General features: G+C 33.9%; 1 protein-coding gene across 1 annotated transcript in view; it reads right to left on the bottom strand.

The window, feature by feature from the left end:
• Positions 1–6,192: 6,192 nt before the first annotated feature.
• dysc (whirlin protein dyschronic) overlaps positions 6,193–26,138 on the bottom strand; it is a 111,579-nt gene continuing 91,633 nt past the window's right edge. The window contains exons 13-16 of the mRNA XM_018450784.1: positions 18,112–18,339; positions 11,099–11,404; positions 9,470–9,548; positions 6,193–7,779 (exon numbers count right to left, since the gene is read on the bottom strand). Of these exons, the coding sequence (XP_018306286.1) occupies positions 7,637–7,779; positions 9,470–9,548; positions 11,099–11,404; positions 18,112–18,339 (756 nt within the window). The 3' untranslated portion in view covers positions 6,193–7,636. The remainder of the gene's footprint in view (positions 7,780–9,469; positions 9,549–11,098; positions 11,405–18,111; positions 18,340–26,138) is intronic.

Raw genomic sequence — 26,138 nt, 5'->3', positions numbered from 1 at the left:
AAAAGACCAGTGCAATGGATATATGTTAATTCAGTAATGAAATATGATACAAGAAAAGAAACCGAGTTTACGTGACGTGATAATAGCATGTTCCCATCTTTGTTTTTCTTCCGCTTACTTTTCCTCCCTCTCTTCCAACTGATAAGTAAACAGGAGTTAGGAGTTACGCGAGACTTTGCGGTAATTGTTCTTTGTTGTTGCTTAATTAAATTTCAATTTTTTCACTCTTTAAACGGTGCAACGTCATCATGCCACGTGAGATACCTTGAACTTTTACATTCTTTGTATGAGGGATATGAGATTAATGTGTTAAAGCTGGGATCGGGATTTGTTCCGGACGGAAAAGGATTATTTCGTAAAAGAGATAGGAACTAATAAGATTATAAAACTTGTTATATAACTATTGAATCTTCCTTTCTTTTTTCGGAACTAGTTCCTACGATTGTTAATAGGGATTCACCGGATATTCGGAAAGTATCCGGCATTATCCGGTACTTTTTTTACTATCTGACCGGATAGCCGAATATCATTAGTATCTCGGAATACATCCGGTTGAAATTTTATATCATTAAATTGTTAATTTGTTATTATATAAATGTTTAAAAAATGAGTATGCATATTCATAATGCCATATTAATATCTTATTGTTGCAAAATTACAATTTTTTCTCTACAGCCCTTCTTCTGGTTTATTTATTTTTTTTTTTTAGAAGACAGTTTCCCGAAATCCGGTTAGATATCCGGAAAATGTCGGATATCCGATTCGAAGAAATTGCCTTTCGGATATCCGAAATCATGCGAATTTCCGGATACCGATATCCGATGTTGCATTCTGTCCGGATATCTAGTATCCGATAATTTTATGATCCGGTGCATCCCTAATTTTTAATTTAAATGTAATTGTATTTTTTCATTTAAAACGAGAATGTCGGAAAATTGCGGAAAATTAGGTCATTCATTCTCATCGGAGAAAAGTGTGGTTAAGAGAGATTTAGGATTTATTCGAGACTCGATTTGGAACGCAGGTTGATCAAATGCGCCACTGAAATCGTACGTTGTCGCGGATTGAAAATATTGTGCGTGCACGCGTGCGAAAATAAATGACGTCATCAAGTAGATAGCTATGGCGCTCATTGATTAATTAATCAAGACTCGATTCGATGCTAATACATTGAAAAAAAATCTGATAGCTACTAAATGTATTTTGTTTAGCATATTACGATCGAATATTTAGTGAATATTTTCATGTATAATAATGCATTGTTAAATTTGTAGCGTCAAATTATAACTAATTTGAATTGTTTTTAATCATTTTTAAGTCTTTTTAGGTCGCGTTATTCAATATATCGTTAATTGAACTAAAACAATGGAGTTAAACAATTCAATTCAAGAAAGTGTATTAAATTTAACTCCAATTTAGAGTATTATTATTTGAATGCATACATTAATCATTAATACGTCGTTTATTTTGAAACTAACCACAGAAATGGATCGATTTACATTTTAACATGGAAACTAAAAATAACAAAATATTATTTTTAACTTAAGGGATTGAGTCATCATTGCTCATTTGATATTAACAGTGCAGTAATCAACCATTTAGTAATAATTAAAAAAGTAAAATAATATTTAGAAAAGTAAACTTAACATTCAGTTGATTTCGGTTATGTTATAACCGAATTAATCAAATATTAGATTAAAATTGCTTCATGAAAGCGTTAGTAACTATTATCTAGGCTTGATTATCATTATCAGACTTTTTTCCAGTGTATTTGAGAAATTCGATCTTTCTTCTTTTTGTTGTGCTGCTTTAATTATCGATATCTTTTTTCAGAGATAAATCTGTTATTGTGTTTTGCAATTTTCAAATAAAAGGAGATGAATAAATTCGCATGATTATTAAGATGCGTTGATGTGGTCATTTTTTAGCGCTTAACCAAATGTCTCGCGATTTGTTTCTCTCGGAAGGCGGGAATGGATTGGGGTTGTATGTCAGGTCAGGTGTCTCACGTTCCCAGTTCTTCGTCCCTCTCGCATAACGTTCCCCGATAGTTTTCGATTTTTAAAAGCGATAAGGCATTGTCGGATATGTCAGCTGAGATCTTCGAAACGTTTCTGGGATTGCGGTAAACATCGAAAGCTTTACAAAAATATCTCATCTTATTTTTATCTGTCAAGTCCCCCTTGTAGTTATATTACCGCTTTTCGAAATTCTCGAGCCATCCCTTCGTCCTTTCTCGTCTTTCGAGTCTGGCGCTCCAATTCTTCCGACGATTTGTCGACGTGAATTTTCTCTTTTCCTTTCCTCCATTCGAAGGGAAACGAGAAGCGCGAACTCGTCTTCTCTGTTTTTCCCTCGTCAGAACTTATCTCGCTCTTAGTTCCTTTTTTAAATACTATCCCGCTTTTTCTCTCACTGCGACAAAGTGATTAAAGCGACTTGTCATGCTCCCGTGCGTGCTACAAAAGAATAGCGAAGAAAAGATTCAAATGTGCTCCGGGAAATCCTTCTCAGTTTCTTGTTGTCTCCCTACTTCTCGCTTTTCTTTTTCGCCGACGTGACGATGTCGATTGAAGCCGCCGTTGTCGTTGATGGTGATATGATTAAGCGCAAACTTTTTGGCACATTTGTTGAAATCGCAGGCAGTTGAACCCTCATGATACGATAGCTATTTAAATAGATTTTTCTTTAATAATATTTCCAAAAGGAAATTTATTTCTAGTTACTTTCTAGCGCAATTAGAAAATCTTTGTTTTTTTAAATAATGTCAAGAAAGTAACTTCATTTGAATTTATCTAAAGTTGGCGGTAGGTCTATTGAACTCACTCCATTGTAAATCTCTTTGTGAAAAATGTCAAACAATTTAATTTTCTTTATGTTAAATGTGCACTGAAAAAATTAACTGAATCTTAATACAAATTTCTTTGAACAGTGTTAAGTAAACATTTATTTACAGTAAATAAATATTTGATCAATAAAAAATAATAGTTAAATCACACAAGTTAATGATTCTTATATCAAATAAATATATAATTTGCATTTAGTAAATATTTACTTGAATTATTCAAATAAATATTAAAATTTAATATTTTTTCAATGTATAAAACTGTGGATTATTCTTTTTACAATATACTTAGTATTCATTCTTTTTTATACGAATTATATTATTTTGGTCGAAATTAATTATAGTTATTATTTTCCTTGAAGTTAATTAATGTCTTTTAATTGACATAAATTAAATAGGTTTTACAATCTGACTGATTTGTGTTACAAATTTTGGCGTCAGCTCCGTAAGGTTAAATTTCATTTTAAGTTTATTATTAGGATTTCCTGAATATTAAAAGTTGGAACGATTAATTTCTACGCAAGACTATCAAAGCAGAAATTCAAAAACGCCAAAGTGTCAGTCGTTAACGTTTGACGGGATAAAGATGAAGCATCCTATGCGTTTATAAACGATATTTACGTATCATATCGTTGAGGGATTAATCGCCTGGGACAATGTGGTTAAGTGTCTTTCTTCGCTCGCTTGTGGCTCGATTTGGCATTCATACAACTGCACAATTGCTCGCACGCGTATATATTCTACAGTTCCAACAGTTTTTTCTTTCCTTTTATTTTGTAATCGGCAAAATCGCGGACGATCGAGTCGTTTCTCCTCTCGGCAGATGCGTGATTAGTATTAAAATACTCGCGGTATGCTTGTCATTACGCACTACTCAATTCCTGTTCTATTTATCGCTGATCTACATAAAGATAATACTTAATAATTTCTATATCTTCGGGATTTATTTAGTCAAGCATGTTCGCGCGAGACGCATCTATTTGTCGAAATCATGCATACACGCAAGAATGGGACGCGACTTATCGATTAGTATTTTACTATAACTCGTAGAATAAACTTCCAATAAACTTTCTTGACTCGAAGAAAAAGAACATACACGATTTTTTTCTGCGCTGTAGTTGTAAATAATTTGCAATGTTGCAAAAAAACCATCGTCGTAATCGCTAATTTTCTTTACGGATACAGTTAAATTAAATTTGTATGAAAAGTCTATAATGAAATATGAAGAAAATATAGAGGATAGATAGAATAATGTGAATTCCAAGAAATATACTATTTATTTTATTAATAAGAGGTTGGCCTACCATTTGCAATTTAATACCATTATTAGATTCCTTTCTTGTTGGAGTAAAGTCATATATGCTTGAATTGTGTAACAACTGCTACAGTGCAGTGTTATATCATTTTCTAGTAGAACATCTTCCAATTGCTTAAAAGGTATTGGAGAAGAATATCTGTTTCTTACTCTGCTCTTCAAAATTACAAAAATATTTCGATGATATTTAAATCAGGCGATTTTATTGAACAGGAAATATATTGAAGTTTTGAACAGTGGGCAATCTTGGAAAACAGAGTGGAAATAGATTTTTTCTTCCAATATCATTTATATAAGCAACTGAAAGTTGTTCTATCAAAAGAATACTACAGCATTCCATTGGTAACTATTTAAACATTGTGTAAAAGAACTCTATTCCAACAAGGATAAAACGTGTATTAATACAAATAACGTGCCAATCTCTTATCAATAATAAAATGAAATATTTCCTATAGGTGTTCACATTATTTTGTTTATCCTTTATGTATAGTTACGTACGGTGATTTGAATTAGAGAGAGAAAATACAAAAGTTTATCTTGTTCGACATGGTCGCCTTTTTCCTCGAGTCAGAGATTTGTCGAAGACTCTTCTCGCACTGAAAAAAGGCTGGTTGCGTTAATTGGAATTCTGGTTGAAAATGGACAAATCAGAATTTTCTGGTTGAATCTGTTATAATTGTAGTTGAGATAATCAGAATTCTAATTGATACGATAAGAATCTTCTGGTTCGTTCATTTTCAACTCGAAATTTTTCTCAGTACAAGATCCCCGTTTGTGCAGGATCCTCCGCGATTTCCCGTCGCTCATACTCGATCAGGCCCTTACTATGCGTACGCACTCTCTAAGTTTATAGGTTCTCTTCGAAAATACCGCCCTTTTATTATTTTTTTAAATATTTTCTCTTTTTTTATCTTTAAATTATTTTCCCCTTTCGGCGAGACGCTTGACGCCTAGTAGTTAGGTACGATTTGCAATTCCACTACGGTAGTTTTCATACCATAATACTTATATGTACATGTATAAATATGTGTACCATAGCGTGTACGTGAGTAATATACTTCTTTAAGCCTCAACAACGGTTTGCAACGTAACAAGTCGACGCCATCGGTCTCGATCTCGGTCAAGATCGTCGTTAATTCCGCCTCGATGACGATCATCGACGCACTTCGGCCATACTCGTCAAAAAAATATTATCATTAACCTCACCTCGGGTCACGATATATATTTCGCGCGCACGAGGAGTTTCAAAAATTACATCTTTTTCTATTTGATATTTTGAATATTAAGTATTGATCCACTTTTACCTTTATTTGATATTTCAAATATTAAATATCGAGTCACTTTTGTTTAAGTTAATTTAATTTTCATCACAGACATTATAGGATGAACGAAAAAAATATTATTAATTTCTAAATATTGATAGAAAAACCGATCATCTTTGGCAGATTAATCTATGAAAAGAGATAACGGAATATTATTTTTTATTTGATTTACTATTTTCTTTCTCGTTGTTTGTGAAATTACGTTTAGTTACGTTAAGATTAAATTGGAGCCGAGTATTTGTTTGCGAGTATATCGCGTGCCCGAGGGGTTAAAATCTTTTAACACACAACTGACAACGCAATAAACGAACAACGCGTAACGTCCTAGCGACGTCTGTTCAACGTCTATTAACTACGTCAACGTTAATCTATACAGTATAACATTTAACAGACTATTAAGCGATATTAGGCGCGATTTCGAGGACCAGCCGAACGACACCTAATCACTCGAATTAACGAGAATCTTGATCAACAGGATTGTATTCGAGAAGTAGAAGGAAGTTATCTGGAATTATCTCAGTTACTCGTAATTGTCGGATACACATCTAGCAAAAATTCCCAAATTGAAAAAATACAACAAAAAGATGTATATTATGATAACAAAATTATTTAACTTTTACAACGTCTATTTAAAAAAAAAAAAAATCAACAAATCAAAAACGAATCCAAAAACAGTTCCTTAAACAGAATAAAATTTGCTGTCTTATAATACAAATTTTACATTTGCTTTATTTTAAAAATGAACTTCGTATCCATTTAATCCACATTATTTGATCGAATTTAATTTCCCCTACATTTCTCCCCGTATTAATTTGTTTATTCACCACTAAAAGTTGCACATGCGTAACTTTTTAAAACTCGCTCAGCTTTTCCCGATATAATGAGCTTTCGAGCTTTATCATCCTTCTACCTTTCGGATAGAAATACCACCCGTAACACTCATAATTAATCAACAGCGCGATTAATCCCGACTGAACGGGCGCGATTTCGCGCCGTCGTAATACGGATTTCACGCGAATATAATATCTGTGTCGAAACGTGGGTGTAATGTCTGTGAATGTATCTGTGAGGTAATCGTTCACGCAACTACACCGTGTGAGCATGTAGGTCCGCCCGTCTCTCGTTGCACTTTCTCGCGCATTCCACCGAATTCATCTCCCTCTTCTTCGTTCCCTTATCAATTAGTAAGCTTTATTATATGTAAACGATTTGCGTTAGTTAGTTTGGCACATTGCGCGATTCTTCCGTCCATTTTTCCTCAAGTTATAGTCTCGAAGTTAACCACCGACGCAACGATGCAACCATTAAAAAATAAAATATATATATTCTTTTGCTTTTTTTCCTCTCTGCGCTTTATCTTCAGGGGATGATAGCTCTCGCGTTTCATCATCTCGAGCCGCGTCCACGTGGTTAGATGGACGATGATCGCGCAATTAATTGGTGAACAGTTCTGTGACTGGAGATCCGGGAACGCGACGTTGCCAGAGACTGTCCGAATGTACTGTCCCGGTGCTCTCGAAGTATATCGGCTACTTGCTTCCTATCGAACTGCGTTTTGTTACAAGAGGTATGTACAGCGGTATGTATTTGTATATATACAGTAAAGTGACTTTCTCGCGGCAGTCTCGTGCCGATTTGCGGATTTCGCGCGCTTGGAGAGGAAAGTTCGAGAGAGCGGGGTGCGACTCCAGCTAGTTTAGCACGAGAATCCAGGAACTTTCCAGGATCCTTTGTCCCATGATAATACGGTTTTCGCGTTAGATCACGGCCTTCCGAAGGGCCCTCCTAAATCAGGATCTGGCAACGCCGGTCCGAAATCTCTCCAGCGTCCTCGTATCTTCTCTTTTCGAAGTGTTGTCTTCGAGGTGTTGTTTTATCAGCGGGGTGAAGTGAAGTTCCCACCACCAGGGCCAGGTTAATCAATTAGCAACTGACCGACAGCTCGGCCGTCCGAATCGAGAAACTCGAGAGAGATCGTTAGTCCCTTCGAGGGGGCTGTTTTTCAAAGTCGGATCTTCGGGAGATTTGATTAACGATCCGTCCAGTTAGTCTCGATCGGATTTAACGGCGGTGACGTTCAAGCTGAATCGCCGCCGGCCGAGCTTTGGTCAAGTTGGGCTATGGTGGTTCCGGCTCGGAGGTGGGAGATTCCTGCTACGCCTCCAGGAAAATGAGTGCCGTCGGCTTCGGTTCCAAGTTGCTCTTCTTCGCCTCCACCACTAGGAACTCGATTTCGTTTCGGTCGCGGCGCGCGAACGATTCCGCGATCAGCCGCGCGACCTCTTGATGGTGAAGTCCTGCAAATAACGTAGAATTAATCATTGTTCAAAGAATTAAATTTAACAAGGAATTAAATTTCAAACTCGGTTCCTTACTTCAAAATTACATAACTCAGATAATTAAGTAATAAAATACGAAGCAACTATTTATGTGTTGTTTGAACCATACTGCAATGGTTGAGTGACTTGCGTTGCAGCAATAACGGTATTTTGTTGCTTATACAACTAGATTGTTTTCTTCAACATTCAACCACGAATTTTTTAATAGCAACTACATTATTTGGTTGGTTTAAATAGAATGTCCTGATGTAGTACGGATAAGTCGCTGTCACGGCTTGAATAATTATTTTAAATACAAATATAAATTTAGTTGTAATTGCCCTCACTATTGGTTGGTTCAGAAAAATTACGTTGATGTGATATAAAGACTGGTTGCTAAAAAATTAATATCAATTTAAAATTAATACTTTTCATTTTTAAAGCAATAATTATTTCATATACATATAAGCAACAATAAAATCTTTAAGCTATCATGATCGATGGAACTACATATATAGATATAGATACCTTATATATGTAAATGATCCCGTAATCCCTTAATCCCTTAATCAAGTTTTGATTGTCACAACCAAATCATGAATAACTACATTGACGTAGTTGACACATCAAAGTAAAAACATCACATCAACCATACACATACCTCTCAACAAAGATAACTAGGATACTGTAGCTATATTGCTTACAACTAAATATTTCTGGTTATGTGAATTATATCTTTTTTTTCGTATAGAAAAGGAAAAAATCGTTTTTTAATTTGACAGAAAATTATTGATTAAATATATTCTTAATATGATTAAATGTCATTCTTGTCAATTTCGTTTCATGATTGAAAAAAATCATTTGTTTTTTATTTGCGACGATATTATGATATTTTTTTTAATAATAACGTTTTTTTAGTTATGACGATTTTTATGATTTTCGATGAAATTAATTTAATGCATTTTAATGATTGATAAGGTAATGTTTTCCTAATTCATAATAATAACTTAAAAATCGCATTTTTTTAGTTATATTATTTTTGAAGTAAGGAAACAATTATTATTGATTTAAATCAATTTTTTAAATCCTCTGTCGATCATGTGGAATTTTGTACCTTTCGTCAGTAATCTAGGTCGTTGAGCTTCAATGCAGATTTTTATATTGTTTCATACAATATAAAAACTTGAAATTCTTGCATATTTGTGGAAGCTTTAACAATGGGTTTTTACTATCGCTATTGTTTTTGCACGGAAAGGCAGTTTTATTAAAGTCCTTCTAAAAATTTAACTTGATGCACACAGATTTTTATAAATAATTTTTATAAATAATTTGTCAGACTATCAAAATAATTATATAGATCTTATATCTATAATTATATAGAATTCAAAATCCAACTTGGCCGGTGGAGAGTTAAAGCATTATTGTTATTGTATTTTGGATCGAATATATCATTATTGTGTAAGTTGTTCCACAAAATTAAATTTGTTTAAGGTGAAATACCTTAGCACTATCAATCAAAAGAAAGTTGATCTTTTTTCTCTGAAATCGAAGCTCTGCGATCTTTAAACCAACAATCATAATTGCAGTAATAAAGTTACTATGATAAAATACATAAATATTATAAAATGTTTCGCATAGATCTATTACGTTTTGATCTTGCTGGTGTTACCTTCAACTTTTTGACCATCGACCTCGAGAATGAGCTGTCCGACTTCGAGGCCGCCAGCTTCATAAGCTGCTCCGTTGTCCTGCAACGAATTACCGTATGCGTTAGTCATGTTTATAGCGTAATATTGTTTATGCCACCGTAAATGGCGTCGACGATAAATTCGCTCGCAACGCATATTAATCGTGCGTTTCACTCAAGTCAAGCTTCATTTAAGTTAAGCGCTTGGCATCATAAGTAACATGAAACATATATTTTGTCATAATGTATTTCATTAAGTAGCTTAAGAAAATGTTAATTGGCGTTATTAGCATACTCCATTTTTGCGCATAATTATTTATGTAGAGTAAGCTAGATAAGAGAAAGAGATTTGCATATCCAATATCAAGAAATAAATATTCTTTTTAATTTTTAAGACCAAGTATGTTCGAATAATATTACATCTCGAATTAATAAATGCTTGAAATGAACTAAGAAATAAGAACGTATTCTTGTTTTTCAGTTGCAATTCAATTATACGTGGAATATCTTATTATCAATCAAAAGAAGGTTTTTTTGTCTTTGAAACCTTAGCTCTGCAATTTTTAAATGGATAAACATAATTATTACACAGTAATGGAATTCTTTACTGATTCTTAATGAAACACAGACAATTATGCCCTAAACATTATTAGCTCTATACTTTATTTGGCTCTAATTGCTTTCTAATTTCTTTCTAAAACTATTTTAATCTAACTTTTCTCTCGACTTTTCTTAGCCTCTTTCCTTCTAATGACTTTCCTTCTAACCCAACAATCTGTAACTTTACCCTAAATCTCCGATATACATTCTCTCTGATATACACCCTCTTTTATTCTTGTTTCAAATAAACGTTTTCTGGCTTCGTTCTGGCTTCCCTTTAATCCAATTTCCTTTCTTAATTCTACTTTTACTTTTAATTCAATATCCCACGGCTTTGCTTCAATTTTCCCTTTGATCCAACATTTGCCAGCTTTGCCCTAATTTATTCTACGTTACATCTTACTTCTACGTTAGATAGCCTGCCAGAGATAGCTTCAAAACTATCAACCAATCGACACACAGAATGTTACGATTTATTGGTGGAGCGAACATCACAAATCCCTGCATTCCAAAAGATTTTATAGTATACATTTTTAAATACGAGAAATTATTTATATCCAATTTAGAGCGTGGAAGTTGATGCAGTCAAGGAAACACGCAGAAAAATATCATTTTATTGCTAAGAAAAGTGATTACTCAGTTTACTTTCTTTCTTTTAACGGTTACCTTCAACAAGAAATCTTTTCTTGATAATAATCTTAAAATTTACTTATTAATAGATTTTAGAAAAATTCATTAGCGTGTACTTAAAACGAGAATTTATTTTCTTCTGAAGAATACTGTAAAATTAATCGAAGAAGCGACTTTATATAATATGCAAATTTAATCTGATAATCTTAATTGAAGTATAAAATTTACTAAGGGATTGAAGATTTTGAATAAAAGATTTTGATGCTCGTGATAAACTTATGATAAATTTGTGGATATATGAACTTTTGAAATACTTGAAAGAGAGTAATTATTATTTGCGTACAGTATTTATTTTTCTATATACACAACTGTCGAACTCACGTGTATGTTGATGATCCGGGGCAGTGGGTGCTTGGTGTTGGCGCCGCCCTCGATGGCGATGCCTAGAATCGACTTGGTCTTTTTCACGGTGATCCGCAGATTGCCCTGATGATCGGGCACCACCAGGGCGCCGTCCTCCTCCCGTCGCTCCGACATCTCGCTGCGGGTCAGCCGCTGCACGCTGTGATGCCGCCGCGGCGGACCACCCGCGGTCCCACCCACGGCGGACCCGCTGCCGGAGCCACCCTCCTCCAGCAACTGCGCTTCCTGCATGTCGAAGCTCCGCGAGAGCTTGTGTGCGAGCTCCTGGAACGGGCACAACTTACATTCGAACGGCGGTAATCGAGCATCAGGTCTCTTCTCCAGCCATTTCGCCGGATACGCGTCAGCAATTACCAAAACCCGTTTAATTGTGCTTTGACCACATCGTGAATCTTTGAAACATAATATTGCATTATCATGTTTTAAAGTAAAATTAATAAATGCATTAAGTAGATATAAAATCTTTAATTATGTATAAATTATAAAATTTCAAAGTTCTCAATTTTCTTTTTAAATTGCACATTCAAATAAAAATGAAATTGCAATTTTAATAAGTTACAATAAACTCTCAAGTTTTGTCTGAGTAATGAAATCCTAAATTTTTTAATTGTTTTTAATAATAATAATGTTACAATATTTATAAGAATTATATTTATTATTTTTTTAATTGTTTTTGTAATGAAATCATAATTTTGCGTAAAGGGCGCAATGAGATTTTTTTCGTGAATTTCATGAATTAAACGTAGTTGCTGTCGCGTACCCAAAATATCATCTCAATGCACACACACACACGCACGACGACACAGCACATAAGAGCTAAAAAGGCTTATGCTAGCATATTCGCGTGCACGCTGCAGTGGAATTAGCGTTCTGGTAGCCTTCACGCAGCTTCCGAGATAAAGGTATCGTAAGATATCTGTGCAAATAATTCGTAATAATTCACGAGCTCTCGTATTATTAAAACACATCTCTCCGCAAGAGATATTCCGAGCATTAATTCCGAAGTAAATGCAAAAATACTGATCGGAAGCTGATAGAGAAAAGTGTTTGAAACGGATGCATATACATCACCGTTCTTAAGTTCGAGATATTTGCAATTTTATCGCGTTTCATGAAAACTTAGTTTAAAAATATCTCTAAAAATTTTGAAAAATATATGCAAATCGAGAAAATTATAACAAAAAGTTTTCTTTCTTCTTTCTTTTTCCATAAACTCTTTAATTTTAAAGTTAGAACAAATTTTGTAAAAATGAGTTTAGAAAATCTATACTTTAAAATACTTTTTTATTAACTTTTTTCTAATGATGTTCCTTCAAGCTGCAGCACTCCAAAGTAAAACAAAAATATTTAAGAAATATTAATCTTTGATTTTTTATGTAATTTAGGAACAAAATATCTTACAAACAAAGCTAAAAGGACAAACTTGCATCTCTTTTCTTTAAAATGCATTTTTAAAAACTTTTTTACGGATTTTTTTCATTAAGATACTCAACTTTCCGTGAAATGCGAGAAAATTGCAAGCATTCCTGAACTTAAGAACAACAGGGTATATAAATATGTATCTTTTTTCGAAATGTATTTTATCTATCCTCTCGATGCTTTTTCATTTCACATGCCTTATCTATCGTGCTAAAAATGAAATGGGAATAACAGCGAAGAAATGGAAAGATATACTTTAATTATAAGTATATCTATTTATTGTTATTTTAACTCGGATGGCAAATCTTTCGTAAAAAGGTGGTGTTCCAATGCAGGGAGACATGTTAACAGTAATTAGGCAATTTATACTTGTCCTACTTTTACTTTATTACTTATAAATAATTTCATCCAAATAGATTTAATCATAGAGAAATAAAGAGGCATTTCGGTGAATGAAATAATAAAACTCTTCAGCTTTCCCGTTTTCCTTGCATTCGATACGGTTCTATTGTTTCCATTCCGCTTTTCCTTGCGTGCAACATTACGTCACCTGTGTGCATGTATGTGAATTATATGTGCTGAGAGACGCGAGCATATAATGTACACATACGTGAAAGTACACGGCTATATATGTTGGTATGTATTAATATATATACGTATAAATCACAAGAATATATATCGAAAAATTGAGTCACATGCTTGCTGATGGCAGGCTGGTAGCAGTCGAGTGTGGTGCTCGGAGAGAAGAGAGAGAGAGAGAGAGAGAGAAAGAAAGAGAGAGAAAGAGAGAAAGAGAAAAGAGAGTGGTAATTGTAGTGTGGTGGTGGCGGTGGTGTTGTTATCACAACTAATTGCCGCTATATTTGTGGCCGTCAGCGCCGGTTTCGCTTACGATCGGCTTACCATTGTCAAGTGCGCAACAAAAAACGGTACATCGATAACAGAGACGTTGCCAATCGCGACACTATCGTCATAGCGAATGGCCAGCTAACAAATTGTGCAGTTTATTTGTACGGCTAATTCTGACAATTCTAACGATGCCGCTAACAAAATAAGAGTAATTATCAGGTCTTTTCTATCGATTTAATAATGGTTCCGTTGAAAATAAGAGAGATCAAACTGACTGGAGAAAAAAGTACGTATTAATAGGAAACACACACATATTGTCATCGAGATGTGAAGGATATAGAGCGTAAAATATGTAAAATAATCTGTACACTGAGAGAAAAGTGTTTGGTATTTATGACTGTAATTGCATAGTAAAGTAATTATGGTGAGGAGCTCCATTTTTATAGTTATTACTTTATAATGTTAGTAATAATAACTATACTTGTGGTTTTATAAATAAAAAAATATATACTCGACACTGAAAATGATTATAAATGATACTTTTCGTGGCCAACTTTATTTAAATAAAAAATTGAATCATAATAATTATATTTATTTTATAACTATAAGTATAATTATTATTACTAAATTTTATATATATGGATATAAAATAAAATATAGTCGTTTTCGAAGCGAACTATACATATTTTTAATATAAAACTATAAATATTATTATATTAACACTTTATAGCAATATAATAATTATAAAAATGGAGCGCTTAATCATTATTTTACCATGCAGTTATGATCATAAATACCAAATACTTTTGTACCTGTCAGTGTAGATATTACTGGATTGATAGAAAAGTAGTTTTACACCATGCTAGGTAATAGAAAAGACCCTAGTTTTTTAATCTATTCACGAGACTTGTTTGAACTAACACTTGACAATCATGCAGTTGGAAAGACAATGATCGAGATACTCGTTTCAAAAATTACTATGCAATATGCATAATCGCTATGAATTTTTATGTAATAAAATAAATTTCGATACAACTTTTAGATGAGATTCTCAAATTATATGACAAGTACAATAAAAGGTATACACTATTCTTCTACCAAATTAAACTTGAATTAGCGCTATAGGAGGCCATTTATTGAACCGTAATTAATTAAATCAATTATGCTAAATTAAGCAGACTGTACCATAATTTTATTGGGGATCAAAATTTAATTGGATGTACAAAACAGGATTGAAATATAGATTAATGCGACTATTCTAGCGAAAGTAATTAATTTTTAACATTTTTTTATCGGTCACTTAAATTGTCGAGTTCACGGCCGGAAGGCAAAAAGATCGTGTTAATTAGATCAGCTTGTTTTCTCGAGAGAAACGTAAAGCGAGAATAGTGAAAGTGCGTCCACTCGATGGGCAGCGAGATACGCGGATACACGCACGTGCCCACGCATGCACGTATGTCGGTACAATAAGTTTTGCACTTCCCACGTGGCATCTTGTTCGATTTTTCTGCCCGAAAGGAAGTTTCTCTTTCCGCTTAATGCATCCACTTACGATTTTCAAGCTTGCACAGGAAAACTTACATTCCAGGTCAAAAGTTTGGAAACATTTTTAAAAAATCGACATTTTTTACTACTTATTCAACTATTCATAATAACGTATGTTTTAACAATAATTTTTTAGATGTTATTTGATCTGAACAGTTATTGTTAAAAAAACATATTATGGATATTTGAGTGAGTAATCCTGAAAATGTCAACTTTTAAAAAGTGATTCCAAACTTTTGACCTAGATTTCTATGTTTTTCTTATTTTAGATTGTCATCCAAGTTGGCACCCGTAAAAATAGATTAGTCTTGAATCAGACAAGATTTCTCGCCGGTTTTATTTGGATAAAAACGATCACTTTCTCCCGCGCTTCTATAATATCTTCCTTTTCTCGAATTTCTTTTGCGGATATATTTCGTAAAAACCGTGTTTATTAACAAATCGACTGGAGATTTAATATCACATTATAGCCCAATCATTTAAGTAATTAAAATGATTATACTGAAACCATATCTCGTGAGACTTCTGTTTTGCTAAGTCAATTCTGGTTCTTATGTAAGTAAAGTGATGGTGCATGCCAAGACATCTATGTGAATATGTTTAGCGCATATACATCCCCGTGCCCGTAAATACGTGTATATATAGAATGTCTCACCCAATCAAGTTTCAATTAGAGATTAACTCGGCGACGAAGTTAAAGACAACTCGTTCAACGAAGATTTCGCAATGGGAGGAGAATTATTCCTCATCGCAGCTACTTCTCGCAGTCATTTCGCAATTAACCATTATGTTTCGCAAAACTTTCATTAGAAGGAAACAAAAGTTAGATAAACAGAGACGTAAATCTACTTTACGGAAGAAAAATGTTCGATTATTTTTCAATCTCTGAAGTACAAATTTCGCGATAACACCTTGTTTTTCACAATTTATTACTTTTTTTAAAACTTTTTCTATCACTTTCGTTTTAATTTTCCGTGACATTATCACGAGCGTAAAGCTGGCCTCGGATTCCATCAAGCCTGCGCTTTAAAATCCGACACGAGGAAGAAGATGAGACGCTCTGTGTATATACGTATAATTGTAAAATAGTGATCGTGCTAGAATGTAAGGACAAATCGTAAAAAAGTAGCATGTGCAAGACATCTAATTGTAAGATAAAAAACACGTACAACACCTAACGCTATGTCGACTAAACTCGCTAGCTCTAGGAGCACAAGGATACTTGATCGTATGGTTGTGTGAGAGAGAAAGAGAGAGAAATCTAATTAGGAAGAGAACTCATGCCGAAGGGAGCAGACGTTTCCGGTAGCTCTCGAATCGCACCGTCGCGCAATTTCCGCCGCGTCGTTTACCTGTGCTTGTTTACCATTTTTACTGTGCTGTTTATCGCAAGCCGTTGTTGTCGATGTTTTAACATGACAGTTATTCTTAAGAAAAGTTTAACAAATATTATGGTAATTAAATAAACTATCCCGACAATTTTCTGATAGTCTTATCGCACGCACAATTTGAACGATTTATCAGTTAATTGTACTTTTTCCATTAAGTTCTTGATAATTTGTCATGATTTTTTTTTACGATGCCATTTTTCCACGTAAACGTGACCCGGATATTTCAAGCACAATCGACGTAACCACGAACCTCGCCGGAAGTTTACGATGTTTCGTTGTTTCAGGATAATATGATTTTTATTACGAGGCTTTATTACAGCAGTGCAGTCCTCTTCCCTCAGTTATTTTCTCTTTCGCCTTGCCAATTATATTTTGCTATAACTCAATTTTATTCTAGTACGGCTATTCGTGCGGAAAAAGAAACTTGTAACTTTGTTGGGAACTGATAATTTTATATGAAATTTCATTCCTTTTATATAACGTAACAGTAACTAACGTAACAATAAGTAATGGTAAAAGAAAATTTCGAAATTGAATTAGAAATTGAATTAGAATGAATTAGAAGTAAATTTTTTAAAATATTATAGAAAATTCTATGAATTATTGTAAAAATAAATTTATGAATTAAAAATAAATTTTTAGAAATATTAAAGAGAATTTGTAAATTATTGATTAAATATAAAAATAGAGTAGAAATTAAAATTTGCAAGTAAAAAACAGATTGTCTTTTATTTAATAAAATACAATTTTTGTTTTATAAAGAAGCAAATTATTCAGAAATAATTAGCGATGGTAATTATCACTATCCGTTGTGATGTCACACGATGTTGAATGCGTTTAGCAACTTAGATTACAAACTCGATTACGATTTCGCGTTGCATTGTAATGTTTTCGCGGAGATGTTATCGAGATTTCCGGCGAGATTCGAATGAAGTTCTCCATGTTTTCTCGCTCCGACACGAAAATTACCGCTCGTCGCTGATTGCACTTACCCCCTTTCGATGGGGGCATAATCGATTATCAAATTCACGTCCTAATTTTCACAAGGGCGCCCATAAAAGGCGGATCATATAAACTATTTCGTAAAAATTCTTTTAAGCGCGCGCAAAGGATTATAAATATCAAAATATATATATATTGAGATTAAAAATTAAAAGAAACTAAAGCCAGGAAGTGAAATCAGAAGTTAAAAGTAAAAGAAATCAGAATTAACAATTGTAATATTAAAACAAAAGAAAAAAAGGAGCAAAAAATTTTTAATTTGGATTAAAAAATAATGAAAATTATAAAAAAGATCTGAGAAAAGCTAATATAAATTTCTACTTTTTAAGTATTGAATAAATAAAATTTGAAAAATTAAAGAAATTAGGCAATTGGACGATAACACCGTTATTGATTAAAAACGAACAATTAATAATATTATATATTTTATTGTAATATATGATATTTATGTGAAACGTATATTTATGGAATGTATATAAACGAGGCTGAAGTATCTTCTAAAAGTGTCAAACTCAATTTTCGATAAAAACTTCTCAAATGTCCTTTCCGATCTATTTTTCTCCCCTTTCACGGACGCCCTTGTCCTCTCACCCTTTCGCGAATCAGTGCGAAGTGCCAAATGGCGGCGGAGAGGAAAAGGGATCGAGAGGGATAAAATGAAGGAAGGAAAGGGAAAGTGAAGGAAAAGGAGAAATAAAAAGAAACCGTGCGTATCAAGAGAAAGAGAGTAAGAGATTGTGATTCTCGCTGGATGGGAAAACTTACGAGGGGCCTGGCGCCCCAGTACCAGGATTTGACACGTTGCGTTAGTCCACCGAGCAGGTGGGACCTCCAACCAATGAAACCTCCACCACCTCCTCCACTCTCCGAGCCCCTCTCCTCCCTGCTCTCGAGCTCGTCATCCTCCTCCAAATCGCGATTCCTGTCGCCGGCACCCCGTCTCCCGTTACCGATCATCTCGGCGTCGCTACCCTCGCAACCCCCATCGCTCTCCTGCGTCGCGACGTCCGCGTATAACACAACCGGAAATGCCTCATGTTAGCGCCCGTTCCGCCCCTTATACCACTAGTTTACGCGAACATTGTGGACGGTGTGAATTCCAGTGTGATTGGTAGTCGAATTGCAGAGATAAGTGAACGTAAGACCGATATTTCATGTGTTGTACGACAAGGCTTTTCCGGCCTGTTGATTCCAGCCTGTTTGGTTGCAGGACAGAGAGGTTCTTGGATGTCTCTGTCCTACAGCCAATCAAAACGCTGAAAAGTTTGTCATACGACACATGAAATATTAGGCTGAATGTGTGAGAAAGATTTATGGTTCAGGGGGTCAATCATGTAACCTTCTTTAAGGCTAAATGTGAAAAGTGAAAATTTTGTTGTATGTATGTATATATATATGTACATACATACATAAATACAAATTTCCACTTTTTACATTTCCGCTCTAAACAAAAAGTTACATAATGGATACCCAAAGGTCGAATCGACCACAGAAGAAAACTATAGAAGACAAAAATCTTGTACCGAGAGAAAGATGTTTGGTATTTGTGATTATAACTGCATAGTAAAATAATTACGGCTAATAGTAATTAAGAGCTCCTTTTACAGTCCTTACTGCTATAATGTTAGTAATAATAATTATATTTATAGTATATACAAAAAAAATATACACTTGACTCCGAAAACGACTATAAATTATAATCATTTTTGTAACAAACTGTATTTTATTTTTTTGTATAGGAATTTGTAATTATTTTTACTAATTGTAAGTTCAGTATATAAAGAAATTAAATACCTATAGTTGGCCATAAAAACGACTATAATTTATAATCGTTTTCACAGCCAACTGTATTTCATTTTTTATATAGAATTATAAATACAATTATTATTACTAACATTACCGCAGTAATAAGTATAATATTTAGAGCTAACCATAATTATTTTACCATGCAATTATAATCACAAATATCAAACACTTTTCTCTCAGCGTGTCTTAACATCAGCATAATTTCCCTTACAGATTTCTAGGATAATTAATAATTATTATCATTAATAAAATTGTCTTCTATCTTTTTGTCTCTTTTCATCTCTTTTTTCTGGAATGACAGAATGACGTTAACAGACAGAAGCCGGTATTCATAATCGGATCTTATATTTAAGACCGTCTTAATTACAGTCTTAAAATGTCATGAACCAATCAAAGAGCCGTATTAGCATCTTAAGACGTTACTTAAGATGGTCTTAAAGTAAGAACGTAATACCGCTTATACTGACGTCTAATAGAAACTTGACATTATGTGCTATCTTTTGACGCTATTCTACTACTTTTTTTTATTTGCTACACTGAGAGGAAAAGGTGATTGCAATTACCATAATTTTAATTTTAATAGTCATTTTTGGTGCCAGTTATATATTTTTTGTGGAATTATAATTTATAGCGGTATTAACTATAAAAATGGAGTTCCTAATCGTAATTATAATATTTTATCATGCACTCATGGGTCACAAAAACACTTCTCTCAGTGCAGCCATAATTTGAAATTTGCGTTGGATCGAAATAGTAAGGTTGGTCTGTTTCTCTTTTGAATCACCTGTACGGTACTTTTGCAGTTCTTTAATGAGATTAATCGTATCGTATTTTCCTCGCCCTCTGAAATTACGAATAACTCAATCAAACTTATCAAGGAAGTACAAAGGAATTGTACATTTTTGCCTCGTGTACGTAGTTAGCCTTATTCGCTTTACCCTTAGTTGCGCTTGACTGTTGAGCTAATTTCCTGTCCAAAAACCAATCTCTGGTCTTCTCGTCTCATTTCTTTTATCTTCCTCGGGCAGCCACAGTAATTCTTCGTAAATGTGCAATTTCTCACAATTCCGCACGACGTTCTTTAATGTCTCTATTACATTTGTGCATTTTATTTTTCTCATTTGTATGTCGTATAAAATGATATTTGGAGCAATGCACTTTCTTTAGTTAACGAGGTTTACTTTGTTGCGTTAATTCAAGACTCAGAAGACCTTGACGCGTTTTTCTGTTTTAAATCCTTATAACTCGAGGTCTAATAAAAATTTTTAGATCGTAATTGTTATTTAGGAATAAAAAGAGTTTCTTTGTTCAAAAATCTAATGGGTGATGGAATGGGATCTCGGAAAAAAGATATGAGTTGAAAGTAAAGATAAAAAGAGTGACTCTTATTTTTATATATGTATACTGATGAATATTCAGCTAATAAATGATTATATCTCTCTTTTAAAAGAAATAAATTGACATCATTATTATTTGAATAATTTATACATTTAATAAAAATGGAGTCATTTAGTCTGTTAATACCTCCATTTTTAATTTTAATTTTAATTTTTTTTAGACATCCCATAACGTTGCCGATTAGATTTCTGGAAAGAGCAACTCTTTTTAAATATTAATTGCAGTATAAAATTTTTTATTAGAATCCGAGTAGAATTTAAAACGGAAAAGCACGTAAGAGTCTTTTGCGATTAATACCTATTTCCACTAACGTAAATTAATTTTAACTTTACAAAAATTTTTAATAATTTTAATTCTTAGAACTAGAAAAGGATGAAGAGTAAGTTGAACTGAGATTAAAGTTAGTAATCTATATTGGTTGAAACGTTATGGACTTGATTATGGATTAAATAAACAAGTTTCTGATGTCCAATATACCAGTCTCTCTATAGAATTGCGATCATGCGAGAAAAACGATACTTAGAAAGTGCAGTACAGTAACCGGACGGTCTCTTTGTAAAGCGATCGTGGGACCTACATGATCGACACGCTCGCGTTTATGATCGTTTTGTGCGGGGACGCGTAACGGCGGGCAGGTGGGCCTGATTGTTGCCGTCTTAACTGGAGCACGTCCCCCTAGCTATGAAGGATCGCATGAACCAGTTATAAATTGTTTAAGGATCGTTTCATAGTGTCTCACACCAGACTGTAATTTTTTCAAAAAGCCACATCTCTGTAGCGAAGTGATTAACAGAGAAAAAGAAAGTAGAAACCTTTTAAGATCTACCCGATCGTACCTCGACAAAATTTGATTTGTTGCAGTCCAAAAATTTTGTATCGTACAAAAATTATTTTTCATAATATTAATAATTAATATTAATATTTCATTAATTTTGACACTGATGATGGTTTGATAAAAGTCGAAACGTTTGTATATATTTAGAATATTTGTTATACAATTTTCAGCTTTAAAATCTAGCTTAATTTGTTATTATTATTGTTATTATTTGATTTTTAATAATTTTATTTTTTGTAACAATGAATTAAATGGGGACAATGAACGCAATAAATACGGCGAGTAATTAGTGCACTTTATAATAATACTATTATACATTATAAATAGTACAAAACTATTTGAGTTTGTCGTATGTTACGGTTTATCTCAAACTATCTTCAGTATAAATTCTTTCGGCAATGTCAAGTACAGTACATTTAGATACGCAAATGAATAAAAATTCCATCATATACAAAGGGTGAACTTTATTCCTTCTTTTTGGAAAATATCTGAATAAAATTAATTGTTTCTCAGTTTTTCAACCAAATGATCACTATTGCATCCACAGATCACACGAGTAACCAACTCTCAACAATTCAAAACGTAAAAATATGATATAATATCTGAAGTTTAATAAAAGAATTATTTGAAATTATAAACTTTATATTATTCGATGGAAGTCAAGCACATAACAATTATTTCATTATTTGAATTTCAATAAGAGCTCTACAATCTAATATTTTAATGTTTTATTTTTTGTATTGTATAAATAATATAAATATTCTCTTTCTACCACGAGCAAAAAATCTTATCAATCTTTTTACACACAAAAAATATATTAAAACAAATATCAGATATTCGATCAGTAGAAAATTAATAATATATTTAAAATTAAAAGAGAGAGAAATGTGAATAAAAAATTATATAAACAATTTACTAACAGAGATGGGTCTACCAATAATTGCTTCTTAATCTCATATCAGATTAATTCATTTTTATTTTAGGTAAAAGCGGTAGACACGAAACCATCAACGTAACATACAAAAATAGTTTAGTACTTTGAGAATTAATACTTCAATCGGCAACTTCAGCCGCCAACTTCGTCGTTCTAAATTCAAATCACGTATTTTCGTGGTCACCCAGTAACCTTAGTCGGCAGCAGGAAATAATAATCATTGTCGATTATTAATGGGCCCTCCATCGTCGCCGGCGCGTCGCGCCGTACCGGAGAAAGTTTCGGGACGACGTTCCGTTATGTACGCGGAACGAGGATCACGTAGAACAAACGTGGGGCCTCGGGAGGGCCCCGAACCGGAGCCCCGAGGAGGAAGACCGGTGTTTTACGATTTTATGATGTAGGTCAATTGTCGCGGCGTTCAATGATTCCGCGGTGTCGGTCGGAGTCGATCAGAAGTTTCGTTCTTGGAAAAGAGTCGGGAGTTGGCTGAACAACCGGTCGTTCCTGTTCTTTTCGTCCAAGAATTGACGGAACACGATATTCCTCTGTTAGTCGTAACATTTATCGGGCGCAATGACGCGATCGTCGCAAAAAGCTTTGTTGCTCGCCGTGTTTTTTCACTAGCAGTAATTAATAAAAAATATGTATTATAAAATGTTCATTAGATTGCATAAGCTGAAGCCGTGATTGGAAAAGTGAAGCTGCCAATAAATAATTAAATTTTTCTATTTTTATTCATCTCGCCGATTTGATGGAAGATATAAAATTTTCCAATATAAATAAAACATAGAGTTAGAAGAAAATAAAACATAGAATCTTTTAAAGTAACACTTTATGCGTTTAATACAATTATCTCGAAAGCGAAGATTATTGCGTGAGTAATGATAACTTTTCAAGAGAGATAAATTGCGTTAGAAATAAATTTATTTATTTATTTTATTCTGTTTTTTGCTGATCTCAATTTAAGACTTGGAATTTTCTGATATAAATAAAATATAAAATTGTGAGAAAATAAAACATAAAATATTTTAAAGTAACACTTTCTACGTTTAATACTATTATCTTGGTAACGAAAATTTTGGAATTGGCGATAATCTTCGTTTTCAAGATAATTGTATTAAAAATAAATTAATTAATTTTTATTTGACTTTTTTAAATTGCTGCTGATCTCGACTTGACAGATAAGACTTGGGATAAATAAATTACAAGAAAAAACAAAGCATACAATCTTTTAAATAATACTTGCGCTTTTAATGCAATTATTTTTAAAGTAAAAATTTTCACAGGAATAGCACGATTTTTTTTTTCAAGATAATTACATTAGAATTAAATCAGTCCTTTTATTTAGACTTCTTTAAATTTCTTGATTTGACGGATAATACTTTTTTAAATTTCGTGATTTGACAACTGGAACTTTTTAATATAAATAAAACATAAAACATAAAAATAGTTGAACATCATCAGAATGTCCATTTAAAAATACAGATTATAATTTTTGAGTCACTCATTGGTCGCGCTTAACTCATTCGTCTGTGGATCGTTCCGACTGGCAAGCGAGCTCATGGATCATGTCGATCTCCATGCGTAGGTGTCACTCACGAACTGGTTTGAAGAGTGGCGCAATACGTATGCGAGTTCGATGAACTCCTAACGCTCTTATTATGTTCTTGTGCGCGTAACATTTTTCATATTAATCGCATTGCATTTAAATCCTGTCCTCATGTCACTAACACGTGAAATCCGCTCACATTGCTTCCAACTGTACACAGAAAGGACGATTTTGCCGAAACATCTAGATACATAATACTGAAAAATTTAGATACATAATACTGAGAAAAATGTCTGATTGAAAAAGGACAAACCAGAAGATTCTGAGTATATTAGAATTCCGGTTATAATTAGAATTCTAGTACATTTAACCAGAAAATTCTGATTCGTCTATTTTCAACTAGAATTCCAATTAATCTAACTAGATATTTTTCTCAGTGTATTGATTTCAAAATAATTTTGTTGGGCTAACAAAATAATTATGCAGGAAACTTAAGCATGCTAAACTCAAACAAAGTTTTGACGTTCTAGCAATCAGCTTGAGTGTCCTACATAATTATTTTGATAGTCCAACAATATTACTCATTCAGACCTCCAAGGAACGTCCAGATGATATCCATATTCTCTGAATGTTCCGAAGGACGTTCCTAGAACATTCCTCGGATAAAATATGCTGTAAGCTATTTTTAGATTTGTAGTTAGCTAAATTTTTAGATGCTTTAATTTTTTTTCAAAACCGTTCTTTTCATGTAGGACACACATGATCAGAAAATTTTTGTATCCTTACAAAAATTAGAATTAAAAATTAGAATTCTGTACTGGAAAAAATGTCTAATTAGATTGATTGGAATTCTGATTGAAATTGGACGAATGAGAATTTTTTGATTAAATCAACTGGAATTCTAATTGAGATAATCGGAATTCTGATTGATATAATGAGAACTTTCTGGTTCGTTCATTTTTAAACGGGTATTTTTCTCAGTATGTATCAATATACTACAAAAGGTTTGATATTCTAGAAGCCAGCTCTTGAACATTCTACGTAATTATTTCTATAATCCGACAAAATTACTTATGCAACACACTTTATCCGAGAGATATCCTGGTCTTTAGGACATTCAGAGAACGTACAGACTTCAAGGAATGTTCTAAAGACATCCAGAGAACATTCGTGTTTTTTTGAACATCCTAAGGACGTTTCCAGGATATCTCTTGAATAAACTGTGCTGTATATCTATTCTCAGATCTGTATCTAGTTAAATTTTAAACACTTAAGCAAAACCGTTCTTACCATGCAGGATATACGTGACCGGAAAAATTTTATATTCTCCGGTAAAAAGTTGAAATCTTGTATCAACATGTCGCACTACGCCGCGTTTTAGCCTTGTACTATTAATAGATAATACTTTCGCGCTGAATTGCAAAGATCGAAGCGTATCACAAAATACCGGAGAATGTAGTTCCTGCCGCGCGCTTATTCGTAATTATTTCTGTTCACATCCCGGCACACCCGGTGCATCCAAACATTAGGAAACATCGTGTCACGCGATCCAACCTCGTTATATCATCAGCCTCAATGCTCATGCATGATGCATATTCTTCTCTGGTATCGCTGTATCTTCCCTTCTCGTTGCTTCACAATGGATCCCAGAATTTTTTCTCCTTTTCGAGTCACGTAATCGCGATCGAACGACGATACGATCCGGTGATGCTGCCCGGGTCGCTCGAATACGGCCCTGTTATCAGACTCTCGATAGCACGGCGGAGTTCCGGAGAGGAGCACGCTGCACCTGGGAGGACTGCACCATGTAACCCTGCATCCGCGATGCAGCTGCAGCCTGCTAATCTGGCAACGTTGTGTAGGAGCCGGTCTTACGGGCGTAGCTGCGATTTTCGGGCCCGAAAGCGAAGTCTTCCGGTGGAGATGAAGCCCTTCCTCGAGGATCATCTGTCCTCTGATCGTCGTATCTCCGTAGGAGGAAAATATCGTGACGCTTGAAACATCTTCACACGCAGTAACATTAACGGAATCGGGGCCTTCCGGGCCGGAAAGTGTTGTTTTCAGTCGCCGTGTCCTGTTGTCTACGTTCCTGATTTTCTCTCACCTGTTACTTGTCCCCTCCCTCTCCCCTCCTTCTCTCTCGCCCTCCATTTGGTCCTCTTTTATCCTCTCGCTTTGCGCCGTAGTTTCCCCTGCTCTTTAGTTCCCTACCTTTATTTGTTGTTCTCATTTTCTCTCTCTCTCTCTCTCTCTCTCTCTCTCTCTCT

The sequence above is a fragment of the Mycetomoellerius zeteki genome, unplaced genomic scaffold (assembly GCF_001594055.1).
Source record: "Mycetomoellerius zeteki isolate Tzet28-1 unplaced genomic scaffold, Tzet1.0 scaffold297, whole genome shotgun sequence".
Lineage (NCBI taxonomy): Eukaryota > Metazoa > Arthropoda > Insecta > Hymenoptera > Formicidae > Mycetomoellerius > Mycetomoellerius zeteki.
This window is presented reverse-complemented; position numbering and strand designations above follow the sequence as displayed.